Below are 14,654 nucleotides of genomic sequence, written 5' to 3' on the forward strand. Positions count from 1 at the left end.
TACATTTTTAAAAACCCTGAAGCACAATTTTAGTTTAGTCTACATTTTCTTGCAGAGGGTAAAAGTTCACACTCTTAATAGGGAATATGGGATGGATCAGCCAGGATGTTCTCTGCTCCCCTGAGCCCAGACTGCTGGTATATAATGTAGATCTAAAGGATTGGTATTCCGGCTTCTCTATGACCTTGACGGTGGTCTGGACGAGATGGGCAAAACTAGATTTTAACTGCGCTGAGAGGTTATGATACCAGGCATGTTTCACATACCTGATTAGGCTCTCCCACTCTGACCGACAGAACACACGCAACCATTTCTGTTCAGTGTTATACACTGTGAGGCTTCTCAAGAAAAGTTAGACCTCTACTTTAGCCCGGGGCACATACTGTCAGCATGGGCTTCCAAGGCAAACATGCCGTCACTATGGGCACTAAGACACTTGCTGCGCTTTTTTTCACATTCACAATGAGGTGGTTATCGTTACAACAGTTTATAACAGGAGGGGGATGTAGAACTGGCCGTGCTATCACATGAGGGATAGTAGTGTCATCAGAGAATTTAAAAATATTTATTCAGGTATGTTCACATGCTAATTTCTATAAACCACTAGAGCTGAAACTGTGATGCGCTGGGCCAGTGTATATAAGATCTGCTATTAGAAGAGGTAAAGTTTAAAAATAAAAAAGACTGAAAATGATTGTGTTTAATCAAAAGCAGCAGGTAAGGTTGAACCAAAATCAACAGAAAGCAGGCCCATATAGAGTTTGTGTCTTCCACAAGCTTAAGACTCAGATGGCTAATGCTGTTAACAGCCTCATCAGTGCCTTCCTGTGTCTGCATGCACATTGGAAATCCTCTAACAATAGAATTATAACAGCTTTAAATACAAAAAACATGTATTTTTCCAAGCATTTTCCTACAACTGTCACTTTCTGGGAACTGTGTAATTAAATATTATTTATTTATTCGTTTACTTTTCAGAGGCCCCAGCCTGTTGGAAAATATTGTAGCACTGGAGTCAACTCATTAGCAAAGCTGAGTTGATTTGAACTTAGCCAATCTGATCTTAGCTGATATACCAAAGATTATTCCTTAAATATCCTGCTGAGCATTTAACATTGACCATGATAAGATGCATCCATGATACGGCTAGCACATTCACAAAAGGTCCAAAAACCTAGCCTGACAGGGTCACAAGCTAATGTACTTCCGTGCTAGTCCCAAGACTGGATAAATGGAAGAGTTGTGTTAGGAATGGCATGTGGCGTAAAAACATGTGACAAAACAAATATGCAGGTCCCTCTGCTGTGGCCACCTCTTGGGAAATAAGGGAGCAGTCAAAAGTAGCTCAGCATTAACACTAAAGAGCACACAGCTAACGCCCAAAGCCTCTTAGCGATGTTAGCGAGACGGTCAATTTGTTTCATTGTGTTGTTTTTTTTAACCATCTTCAAACTTCTCACCTTTGGCAGTCTAAACAATGACGTAGCCACCATGATGGCACCCATTAGCTTGTAAAGTTTCTCTGGGTATTTTTACCGTCAGCACCTTGGCAACATAAGAGGTCCACTCTCAGTAGACAGTGTTGGGCTGTTTAGCTACGCTACATTAGCACTCTGCTTCAGACTGATAGCTGCGTCTGTCACTGCCTACACTCTGCCTAAATAGTCCTTATAATGTTTTAATTCTGTGTCTATTCTATGCTTGTGTTTTTCTCTTGTAAGAAAGACAACAATTCACCTTTTGCACCTTACTGCAGCTGTCTGTGGGCGGTGGTGCTGAAGCACGAGCTAATTGAGCCGCACGGTTTTCTCAGTGCTGAAACATATGAACTCGACTTGCTCCCTGTCTAATTTTGAGTTCTTCTGAACATTCGTACCTGACAAAATGCTTGGATAAATAAGTTTCTGTTTATGCATATATAGGATATGAAAGGTAAGCGAACTGTTTCACTTCTGCACCCTAGCAAAGGATTGGAGTGTTTACCGTTTTGTGTTTACACCTCTACTCCACTTCATTTCAAAGGGAAGTCTTGTTGGCAACTTTTTAATCCTTTATTTATATGACTGTACTAGTTTGTCCACAAGATGTATTCAGAGTTTATAGAGCTTAAGATTGCAGGTCAAAGAGAATTAAAGCTGAGGTGCTTCACTGATTGATTACACATGAATTCAAAATGATCTCTTTCTCTTTTTTGTGTTTAAGACTTTTATCCTTAGTTTTTTGGATGTGCAATTTGGGGATTTGGCTTGCTTGTTAGACAAAGTATCTCTGCAATGGTCTCGCTTTGTTATCTAAAACCATTTTCTGAAGTTTTACAATCCAAGCAATCAGTTAATTGTGAATAGATTAGACTGTAATGAAAATTATCATTAGCTGCAGCGTGATCTGCAACAGATGGGCTCTATTATCATCAGTAACAAAAACAAAATGCTGGTTTTATTTTAAAGTGTGAGTTAAAAAATGATATGAGTACTTTTAATTTTTATATTCAGACTTTTAATGTATTTTTAATGTTTTTTCAGTGTATCTTTTGTACTTTTGCCCATGTAAATATCTGAAAACGTTACCTTACAGTTATACATTTTCAAATGGCTTCAAAAAACAGTACGTCAACGTAAAGACGTGCAGTAGAGATCATTTCAGAAGTGTATCCATGCAAACCAATCTGATTATCGATCGATATAACCAACTTGTCCCTATCAGAAGGAACTTTTGATCCAAAGGAGCGTGATTGGGTCCGAATGTCCTGTTTGGCATGTTTACATGAAGCATTTTTAGTCCCGTCTGACTTTTAATCTGGTTACTTGCCCTAAAATGACACTTAGACTGACCAACATTTTCAAAATGGACAAAGTGGAGTCATATAGAATAAATGATGTCTGAGGCAATAAACTCATTAGAAAGGGGTTGACTGAAGACCATCATCCCATAAGTAAGTCCTATTGGAATGAAAGTGTTTGCATCCCCGGGCCTTTAAAAAAACGTAAATTTAAGGCACTTCTTAGCTTTACTTTTCAGACCCAAAAGTTACATCTGCCTTTTAAACTGTCTATAGTCCCCACAGGGAAGTACCCACATGTAGATCAAAATAAAAGCACTATTTAGCTATTCACTGAGCAATGGAGGCTAGTAATACTGAGCCTTGAATATCAAAAACAAAGAAAAACAGGGACAAGCTGAAAGACCAAATCTGTATGCACTGACAGGGGCTATATAACAGAAAAATGGGATTTTCAGTGTCTGTGAAACCATCCTTCACCACATCAGCTTTCATTATGACTTTCACTCTTGTGGTCACAGTTTAGTCCACTCTCATTTAAAACATTTTGCTGCTGGCCCCCTGTCACAGAATCCAAATTAACACTTGGCTAAAAGGAGGCACCAACAGGGACATATCAGTTCCCTGCTGTGAAAGTGTTGGACTCCAGCATCAGGATTAAAAGCAATGATTGAATTAGTCACCATCGCAGAGGGAGGCAGGGTTACGAGGAGGAGTGGAGGGGGGCAAGCCACAGTCATACGATCGTGTTCAACTGGCAAAATTTTCTGCTCTCTGACAGAAGCATCGCTGATGATTTATCTGTCTCCGTCCTTGCTAGTCTGTAAATGTATTGTGTAGGATGTTTCTCAGTGAGCTGCTGCATTAGCTAGACAATCCTCACGTACGGAATAGTTTCTCTTCTCTGCACAAATGCAAAAATAGTCTTAAATCCTGGATTTCTGGCTAATGAGGCTTTTGGTTTGCAGTAATAAAAGCACTCATCTCAGCCTTTAGAACTGGAGTACTTCACTTCCCGATACAGCACAAGAACACACTTGATGACTCACATATCCTCAGCCTAATGCAGGAAGACAAAACACAAAAACCCCCACAAGCCACTTAAAATCAAGGACCCACGTTAAAATACATCAACCCTGTTTTTCATACTATAGCAGTGAGTGATGAAATAAGGTGTAACGAGACTGTGCTGATTAAGCAGTGCTTGGATTAAGCTCGAGGTCTGATGTTAAAAACATGCCGTACTACATGTTAATAGTACATTACAGACCACTGTACTTATTACTGGTCTAGCAGAAAGAGATGCAGGGTTTTTGATTTTATCCCTCGTTACGACTCGCTAATTACTCAGTTCAGAGAGGACACGTTCACGCTGAAAGCGGCACAGCAAGAAAAAAATCACAGCTCTCATTTCCTGGAACAGAGCCAGTGAGGGGGGGTGTACCACAAAAGTGGGTGGTTGAGGCTGCTGCAATACAATGCAATATCATCCAACAAGTACTTTGTACTACTACTGTTTATCTTGCGATTAACTGTACTTGACGAAAGAAGTGGAGTGGTTTGCCTTTAAAGGTTTTTCTCCTGTAATTGATTATGTGACTGGTTGCTTACAAGATCGCTGTGTTGCTATATAACAACAGTGTTTTTGTCTGAATCCCTAAGGAGAAAACGTCTCACTGGCAATTTGCTTAAAGTTCCTCATTGTGGTTTCATTCAGTCTTAATTAGGAGGTCATATATATCAGAGCTTTGTTTTTGTATATACATTTTAAGGCAAAGCTAACAGCAGAGATAGTAGAAGAGAACTTCAAGGAAAAATCTCATAACAGTAAAACCTCACTTGTCATCCATGATTTTCTTACCTGCTGACAATCAAGCTTTTACTTCTTGGTTAAGATCATCATGCACTCTGCTCGTGCATCACTCTTGGTTGGGCTGTTATGTTGCCTTTGCTTAGAAACATTCAAAGCTGCATTGGTACAAATGGTGATAGTCAAGTCGAACAGAGTTTGCACTTTACCATCGCATTCTTGCCTTTTTGTACAATAATCCAGGAGAAAGTAAGGTGTTATACTACTCGTTACATTACTTTTGCATTTCTCTGTAAACTTACCTGAAACACATTGTCTCATAATTACCAAGACAACGTGATTCGTATTACAGTCCAACACAAATCCCTATCCTAATGAGGACACATATGATATTTGTCTTAGTATTTGGGTATGAACACAAAGCCGACAACACAAAGCAAAGATGAAAACCAGCACAAAGAGACTATAACGTTGCTGTCACAGTGATTCTACTTTAGAAATATGAACAGGTAGAAACAGAGGATGCAGTCTGACTGCTCATCCGTTTGTTACCTGTTGAAATTCAGGTTCTGGCTGTTTGGTTGGGGTCTGCATTCAATCAGCTTTATCATCACTCTGGGTTCTTTGCCTGCTTAGCATTAGCATGCTGTCTGTGCAGATGCTTGCAAAGAGCAAGACGTTGTTGTAGTTGTAGGCGTTTCTGTCATTTCTTTCCTATCTCCTGCTTACTTGGCTGATTGTTATTCAAGCAAATTTCTTCAGTCAGCTGTTGCCATTTTTTTTTATTAGTAGCTGTGATTTGAAAGCAGTAATGTTTCACAGGACTGGACAGGAGACTGACTGGAGGGTAGCAAGTTTTAATCTGGTCCTACGTGTCTTTCTAAAGAGATAGGTTGACTTCTTCACTTTCTATAAAAATCCTTGTGTGTCACTGCATGGTAAATAGTTACACCCAATATTGTTAGTGACACTAGTAGGTTATTTCAAGCTAAATGCTAACAGCTGCATAGCGCTAAAGTGCTAATATTAAGCAAGTGTGTCTTTGATTCACCCTGGCATGTGGTTAATATGTTGGATCAACACCACCACAAACAAGAGTAACCCACAGATGGGTTGTTTGTGACACTGACCCCTGGTGACAGCAAACAGTTACAACGTGTCTGTTTTAGAAGCACAGCAGAAGCATTTCGGAGTCCTAATGGGCTGAACATTGGCAATGCGTTGGTAGACCGTGGGGTGCTGCAGACTGCTCATCTTCCTGCAGAGAGCGCCTGTTGCCAGATGGAGGCAGTGCCAAAGGTATGAGGTACAACTGGAAGGTGGGCCACTCTTGCTTGTGTTTTAGGTGGTCCACCACCCAGAGTGAAATGATAAACTACAAAAAGTTGAAACAATAAAACGTGTCCAGTGCAGCCCCTGTTTCTCGTGTTCCTGGTGAACTCCACTGTTGCTCCATTCCTTGTTCCGGCCCACTCATCAATCAATCATCATTTGACCAATGCACAGTCAAACTATGTGGGTTTTTGGACGAACACATTTGCATAGACAAATAACTATGCAAATGGACACAACTGTGGGAACATCTTACAGCTAAAATATAGCAAAAACCAACATTCTGGATCAGTTTAAATCTTAATACACTGATGGGAAAAAAGATTAGAGATTAGCAAAGTAGTTATGATTCATCGTGTGAGGGACATGAACATCAACGGCAAAGCAGTCATGCCAACACGCACGTCACAATTATCGATCACCGAGGTACATCCAAGACATTCACATTTGCCTTCTGCAGACTGTAGGTTCTTTAACATTTTTTTGGGGTTTTTTTTTCAAAATTGCAAAAAGTATTTAAGAAAAAGCTGTTGCACAAATCAAAACAAAAGCTTTTTCGTCTTTTCTGATGGAAAAACCCAAAATTTCATATTTTTACAGCCTTTTTTTCTTGTTTCCAGATGTGCACCTCGCCAGTTGCTGCCGATTCTACTAATGAAAAAGAGTGTTTGTTTTATCTTTGATTTGAAATGAGTGGAAACGGGAGCACACACACACACACACACACACACACATACACCACACATACCTGTACTCAGCTCGCAGGCTTTAGGGTCAAAGCAATCTCACCTTTAATTTTCTCACCGGTGCAATATCTGTGAAAGCAATATAATGCAGGATCACAAGGCAGGTAGTGTCTGTGCAGGCTAGGTTCATGAAAGTGTGTATCACGGTGTCGAGAGTAAGATGAGAAGAAAAGATGAAAACAAGTTGAATTGGAGGAGAAAGATAAAGCATGTAGTGATGGATGGACGCGAGAAGATACTCCAGGGATAAAGAGAGATGGAGAGAGAGAGAGAGAGACAGAGAGAGAGAGAGCGAGAGGCGGGCTGAACACCAGCCATCAAATACGGGAAGCCGAGCCAGTTGTGACGCACCAAGGCACCAAGGCGGTCAAGATAAAGTGTCAGAAAAAAGTCCAGGATGCAGAGAAACATGACAATCACCCATCTTCCCTCATTTCTTCAGCTCTTGCGAATCCTGTAGATAAGAAGAGTATAAAGACCACAAACTGCAGGTGAGTGTTTGTCCTTTTTGTTTGTACCTCATTTGAAGTTATCTTAACAACTCCGCTGCCTGTTACAACGATATAGAAATCCCCGTGGGGGAATCCAAACACAGCCTAAACACATCTAAACAGCCTCCCTGGCGTCTGTATTCTGCTGAACATAAATTTCTAACAGGGCAATATTGTGACAGTGCTGTTAATCGTAAAATCAATTTTTGTCGAGAGGACCAGAGAGGATATTAAACATATTAAAGATAATTAGAAAGCATGTGCTGAACATTCTTATCATATCAGGGATTCAGTGAACTGATTGGGCTGCTGCTAGTTGCTATAGATGAAAGCCAACAACTGTCTTTTCTTTATGTAGAGATACAAAACACATAGGATGCAAACATCCAATCAAAGTTATATTAATATTAAAAAGTCACTGAGCTTACTTCTTTCTTTTGTACTTGAACCTAAGCTTCTTCTTCTTTTTTAAATCAGAGGCTTGAAATTTTATCATGTCAAGGTTGGACATTACAGTAGCCAAGGACAAGGTATGCCTACATTTATTCTCCAGCAACAGCTGCCTGGGCTGAAGCCAACCTGTAATGCCATGAGACTACTTTGGGGGGATTGTTTTTAAATTAGATGTCTTAATTATACTGAAGTCTAAAATTACATGTGATTATGCGTGAGGGGGGCGACAGGCAGCTATCATCTAGCTGTCTGCTTGGTGTCACCTCAGTTAATTGAAGTCGCTGACAGATAAAAGGATTCACAGTGCAGTTGTGCTGTCGAAGAGATAGTTAAAGAAAGTCTGCACTCCAACTTCAGTGAGGGAATTTCTGCTATTATTCTATTTACATCTGTTACTAATGTGCCACACTATGAACGCAGCTAATATTAGCTGATGACATGTAGTTCTTGGCCAAAACTGCAGCGCACTGACTGATACATGATATCGTGGGGGCTACGTCTTATATATAAAGCTAATTGCCAAGCTTCAAACAGCAGGATCCTATAGTTCTCAAGATACAAAGGAGCAGCATCTTCAGTATCATTTCCCTGCCTCATAGATGAATGTATTATTTCACTTCAACAACCGTTAATTATGAACTGTTTGCATTTTTAATTCAGATTTTTTTAAAATCACAACACTAGTTGATCCCATCAGATGTTAAATATCAAACTTCCTACTTTCTACTTTTACAGATTCCTGACTGGCTCCATAGTGTAGCGGATACTGCGCTCACCTAACATATAAAAGATCCTTTTAGAACAGAAGGAGCTACAAATCTCTGGGAGGGTTGTGTCAGGAAGGGCATCTGGTGTAACAATATGTCAAATCAAATATGCAGATCCATCTGCTTTGTCGAACCACGTTGTGAATAAGGCTGCAGCTTAAAGAGCCTTCACCCTTTTCTGACGCATGAGTGTTTAAGGAATCCTTTAAAATTCACACTGTCTCCTTTTTCTTTTTCCATCAGGTTTATATTAGTTGAGGAACCTGCTGTCCAGTCACCACGATGCCGATACCTAACTGCACCTTCAACTCTCTTGCAGCCATTTTAACTGGTGACAGAGAACTCAGTGACTTAGGATGCCCCGATTCTGCTGTGGTGTGTGGAATGAATATCTCCTGGGTGTTGACGAACGCCACTCAAGAAGATCTGGAAGAAAAGCTTTGCTTGACTGAGGACAAGTACCTATCCAAAAATCTGGGGGAATCAAAATCCCCCATGTTTCTCCCTGTCTGTGTCACTTACCTCACCATCTTCATCGTGGGTGTCCTGGGCAATTCCCTGACCTGTGCGGTCATTTTACGCTACAGGGTGATGCAAACGCCAACCAATTACTACTTGCTGAGCCTGGCTGCGTCCGACCTGCTGGTGCTGCTTCTGGGGATGCCGTTAGAGATCTACGAGATGTGGCAGAACTACCCCTTCCTGCTCGGAGAAGGGGGATGCTATTTTAAAACCTTCCTATTTGAAACTGTCTGCTTTGCTTCCATCCTCAATGTCACTGCACTCAGCGTGGAGCGCTACGTGGCGGTGGTGCACCCCCTCAAAGTCAAGCATTTGACCACACGTGCTCACGTTAAGAGGGTCATCCTCATGTTGTGGGGGCTGTCCATGCTGTGCGCTTTGCCAAACACCAGTCTGCATGGGATCGAAGTGCTGCCGCCACAGTTTGGTCGACAGTTTCCCCGATCTGCTATCTGCCGTATGTACAGAATTTATATTTTAGTTTTACTTTATACGGTCTGCAGATATGCTAGAAGCTCTCTGGTAATGTAAGCGTGTTCACCTGCTGATTTAAAGCAGGTATAAGGGTTACTCTTTACCACTCAGTACAGTAAGATGTCAAAAACCAATGGTTTTCATTCATAAACCAAAGTGTTGGGCTTGGTGATGGTGCTCGATAGAAAAAGCGAACCTTCCTGAGCTGCACATAGATAACTGGATGCCATCTGTAACAGTGATTAATCATTTAATCACTGTTGAAACACTTTACTCAAGTCCTGAGCAATATCAGTAAATCTTGTCTGGGATCACTACTGTAAAGTTCGTCCCAGTACACTGAATACAGTACGTGATACTACACTTTGGTAGCAGCAGTATTAACCTGGCTTGCCAGATTATGAGACCACAAATCCCTAGGGGGTTGTGTCAGGAAGGGTATCTGGCATATAACTGCTAAATCAAATATGGAGAACAACCTGCTGTTATGACCCTTTATGACTAAGAGAGCAGCTGAAAGTAGCTTTAATATTGCAAGAGGCAATCTACGTTATAGCTCTTGCAATATTTCAGTCTGGAACAAAGTAGTGGTTTTTCTAACAGACTGTTACCAGACATTTTCATGGTTATAGTTTGGGTAAAAAAACAAAACAAAACCCAGAAACCTGACTGCGTATTGGAAATAATTTACCTGAATTTAAGGAGCAGGACCACACCTCCATACATCTGACCTCCTGAGCACTACAAGCTATTCATTCTTGTTTTCATGTCCCATCCTCCCTCCCTTTTTCAATTAATTCACTTCTCATTAAAACATGGGGATCTGCCTGACCCAGGAGCCGCCGTCAGTCCCCTCTGAGGCCTTTCCCAAACCGCACCTTCAATTTATGCTCAGACCATCTGCTATTATCTTCTAGAAACACTGTCAAACCTAAATGAGGATGTGGTCCCAGCTAGCAAATTAACAGTTAAAAGTAATGGTATACCTGGAATTGTGATCTATAATCATTTTCAAGCATGAGCTCTGGATAATATTCGGGGAATCAAGCTGAAGCATTGTATGAAGTTGCCGTTTTGAATATACAACAGACAGATAGAAGAGAATTTGCTTTAGACGTCTTCTTTCTACTTGAAATAATTTGGCCTAGAGCAAAACGAAGGTAGGACAGGTTCAGACATGTCCACGAGCAACCATTACTTTATGCTAATAGCATTTTACAGACTGCTAATCATATGACATGAACTTGTTGGCCATTTTGGATGTGATAGCCATAGTGACAATGGAGAAAATGATATAGGACCCAGTCACACGGGCTTAGAGACCAGGTTGTGACTGTGCCAACCACCGGTAGTGAAAGAAAATTGAGTACTCCCCCACTAGTTGCTGGAGGTTGCTAGGAAAATGCCTGCTAAAGCCCAGTCTCCATCACTAGGGGAAAATACATCTTCTTCGAACAGTTCACAAAACCCTCCTCACGATTGCTTCGGTCGCTGTCTTATTGCTGTGATCACCCAAAGTTTGCATGGAAGTGATGCACTGGCCAGCTACTCTCTGAGGTGTAGGTAATCTGCAAAAACGGTGGCACAAACTGAAAATGAAGACCATTTGCCTTCAAAGTAAAAATGATGCATTTTGAAGCATGTTGACTGCAGTGCTGAGGCTCAACCTTTAATCTAAAGGTGAACCTACTCCATTTTCATGTTTGTGTCTCAGTTTTTCAAGTTTTACTCCAGCTTGAGTAGCGGTTAACAAGCGTCTGCAAAGAAACATGAAAAACTACAGGCAGCAGTTAGAATCTGCTAGAAATCAAAGCAATCTCTCAGAGGTCTTTGATGCAGCACCGTCTTTGTCTGGATTTCACCCAGCCAGAGCAAGCAACCTCCAGGAAACACTTCCAACTAGTCGGGAAACAAATATTTTTCTCTAGCAACAAGTACTGTGTACGTGATGTCACATGAGAAACCTTGAAGACAGCTGCCAGGTTAAAGTCTGCGTTAGACATTTTTATTTGCACTGCTCAGATTTATTCTGTTTCTCTTGCTATCCTATCTTATATATATCCTCAGATCTGGTCAAACCCATCTGGATGTACAACTTAATCATCCTGATCTCCACGCTGGTCTTCTTCCTGCTCCCCATGCTGATCATTAGCGTTCTCTACCTGCTCATTGGCTTGAGGCTGCGCAGGGAGAGGGTGCTGACCACGGTGGATACTAACGGTGGCTTCGGTTCTGAAAGTATCTCCAGCTCCCACAATCAGAGGCTGAGCAAACGAAATGTGCAAGTAACCAAAATGCTATGTAGGTGTTATTTTACTATATTTTTATTCTAAATTAAATTGGCAACAACCCTAACCCTACAAAAATCAAGACCCCATAGTCAACATTTCTGAAATGTTTGTGTTTAAATTCATTATTTTAAGATTATTTACAATATTTTGTTTAACTAGTCATCTGCCATTAAAGACTTTACTGGTGTCCCAAAACAAAATTTATGTGCCCCATGAATCACATCCATTGTTCCATCTGCTCTAGGTGTGCTGGTGGTTGTCTTTGGCCTGTGTTGGGCTCCCTTCCACATCGATCGCTTGATGTGGAGCTACATCAACATATCATACGAGCAGCACCGCAGGATCTTCGAGCATGTCCACGTCATCTCTGGAGTTCTCTTCTACCTGAGCTCCGCCGTCAACCCCATCCTCTACAACCTCATGTCCACCAGGTTCAGAGAAATGTTTAGCCACATTACCTGCTACTCTAACAGCTGGAGAGAACACTCGAGGAGCTTCCAGATGACTCAACGCAGCACCCTGCGTGAAAAAACATCCCAAAGTAACAAAATGACTTCTGGAGCCTTTTGAGCCTTTAGGAGACAAAGGAAGTAAAGGAAAAACTGAATAAACAAGAGTTCTGCACCAAGCACCACTAACATTATGGAAAACGATGTTCCTGCATTCATATAGATCTCGAACACAACCAGAATCTGTGTCTTAGCAGCTGATATGACTCACAATGAACACAATTCACAGGCTATTGCCCAAAAAACTACAAATATTACACTAAAATCTGACAAATACTGTAGGGGGAGCAGCAGGTCTTGTGAACTGTGGATGGACAGAAATAGACGGTCCTTCAGCCGGATGAGCTAAAAGGTGGTTCCTGAGGCGCCTCACCTTAAGAGAAAACAAGCATATTTCCCTCCTGCATGCTTTTACTCTATAATCATTTTTATCAACAAGTCCCAGAGTGTAAAAAGAACAATGACTGAAATTACATTCAGAGTGAAGACCAACAAGACCGCACACTGAGGTTACTGCACTGCCACATAGATGATGCAGCAGCATTTTTATGCATTGGCATCCCATCAAATGCATCAAAAGTAAACGCTTTCTATTGGAAATGGATGTGAATGTATTTATTACATACATACTGTGTAATGCAATGAATAATATTTCCAGGCTTGCCTACATGCTGCTCTACAGCCCATTAACACACTCCTAGCAGCAGTAACACTGAATACATTTGTCTGTGAATGAAAGCCAACGAAGTGTACATGAAACGGTTTGATATTTATAACCACTACGGACGCTAATCATGACACAAGTATTTACATTATATTCTGAAAATACTAAAGAATCATTGATATTATGTAGCAGTTGCCACAGAGGTTCCACATATATTGATACGTATATTATGGACTTGTATACAATGTACATGACTAGTAACTCTACATATTGCTTAAGTTTTCACTGCAGCATAATTTGACATATGGTTATTGCTCAGTCCCATTCATTTTCTGCTTTGCTGGTAAGCGGTGCTATTGTTTACCTATTGCTTTAATTACTTTTTGATGCACAATGTGTACATATGACATGTTTACAATATCTTTTTATGGTGTGCACCATTAAAACAGACCTGATTTTGAATATCAGTGCTGCTTGTAAGATGTGTCAGCAGGCCCACTCAGAAAGAAAAGATCACACCGAGTCTTGTCTTCTTTGGATTCCTATAGTGCAACCGGCCCCGGGAGGCAAAGGTCTTCTGTGTATACATCGCAGTAAAAGTGTCGGGGTGAACAATAACGAGGCGTGCCGAAAGCCACGAGAACCTTCCGACAGGATGTCTCATCTCAACTTTAGGTGACGCACAGCGCGGAGGAAAAAACTCATTTGTATACATGGAGAAGATGATGATGAGGGGTAGAAGCTAGGAGGAAAGATGATGTCACCGGGTCAATAATATGGAACAAAGAATTAATGAATGATTAGATGAAGCAGGATGTGAAAGCAGACAAAGATGAGCCATCTGTTCAATACTGACAAATCGCTTTGGAATGAAACAGCGTTATCAGTGTGCCACACCAGCACAGATGAAGGGCCCTCTACCCACAGCTTCCATCAACATAACAAAATGCAGCGTTTACGCACTGGCTATGCAAATTGGCCCATTAAAAAAAGGGTACATCACAGCGTCGCCCAAATAATTACAGACACTCAAGACCGGGGTAATGATTGACTCCTGTGGGACTTTAATGTGACACTTCGAGGCAGGCAACATCATTTACCTTTGAAAGATTTTTTTTAAATTAAGACATTAAAGGACAGATCACAGAAATTAGAAATTCAATGTGTTTCATTTTCACTCACAGAAATATGGAATCATCCTCACGATGAAAGTCACGAGGCCCAAGAATTGGAAACAATAGAAAGTTCATGCGATGCTCAGTGGGAGTTCTGGGAAGGAAGACTGGTGAGGGACACTAATCATCCGATCAAACTCAACAGACACGGAACTTTGAAAAGGTAATTTATATCCATCATCCTGACACGACAAGAGCTCCCAAAATAACAAACGGTAGTGAGTTACGAGTTTGAGCTTAGAAATCTAATTGGCTCTGCAACAACGGTAAACTTAAAGGCCACTTCTATTACAGTAGAAGATGAGGAGAGATGGAAACTTAAAGGCTACAGTGCCACTCAGTCCTCTTTTAATAGCAAAGTGATAATTGGAAATGTACTAGGACAGGAGATAATGTCAAGGCGCAGAGCAGTATCAGAGACAAGAAGGATATGGAAGTGGAGATATGATTTCCTGCCAAGAGGATGATGTGAAGTGCTTCATAATGAGATGAGGTTAAGTATATTGTGAGAATGGGGACTGACACAGATGGGCTGTCTCAAACTCAAAGGTCTCTCTTACATTAATAACAGTTGAGAAAAACGTTACTCCAAGTGTCATTGACCTGATGTGTTGAGGAGAGGCCAGAGCACAATGAAGCGA

General features: G+C 41.0%; 1 protein-coding gene across 1 annotated transcript; it reads left to right on the forward strand.

Annotated features, from left to right (window-relative positions):
• The first annotated feature begins 6,840 nt into the window (after positions 1-6,840).
• On the forward strand, positions 6,841-13,283 carry LOC146688056 (neuromedin-U receptor 1-like). The gene is made up of 4 exons (XM_085438703.1): positions 6,841-7,158; positions 8,622-9,357; positions 11,442-11,675; positions 11,910-13,283. The coding sequence occupies exons 2-4, from the start codon at positions 8,661-8,663 to the stop codon at positions 12,233-12,235; spliced, it is 1,257 nt and encodes a 418-aa protein (XP_085294829.1). The 5' UTR covers positions 6,841-7,158; positions 8,622-8,660; the 3' UTR covers positions 12,236-13,283.
• Positions 13,284-14,654: the final 1,371 nt, after the last annotated feature.

This window comes from Copadichromis virginalis, linkage group LG18, assembly GCF_057382275.1.
Source record: "Copadichromis virginalis isolate Kocher_CV1m ecotype Utaka linkage group LG18, C_Virginalis_male_GT1.1, whole genome shotgun sequence".
NCBI classification, from domain to species: Eukaryota; Metazoa; Chordata; class Actinopteri; order Cichliformes; family Cichlidae; genus Copadichromis; species Copadichromis virginalis.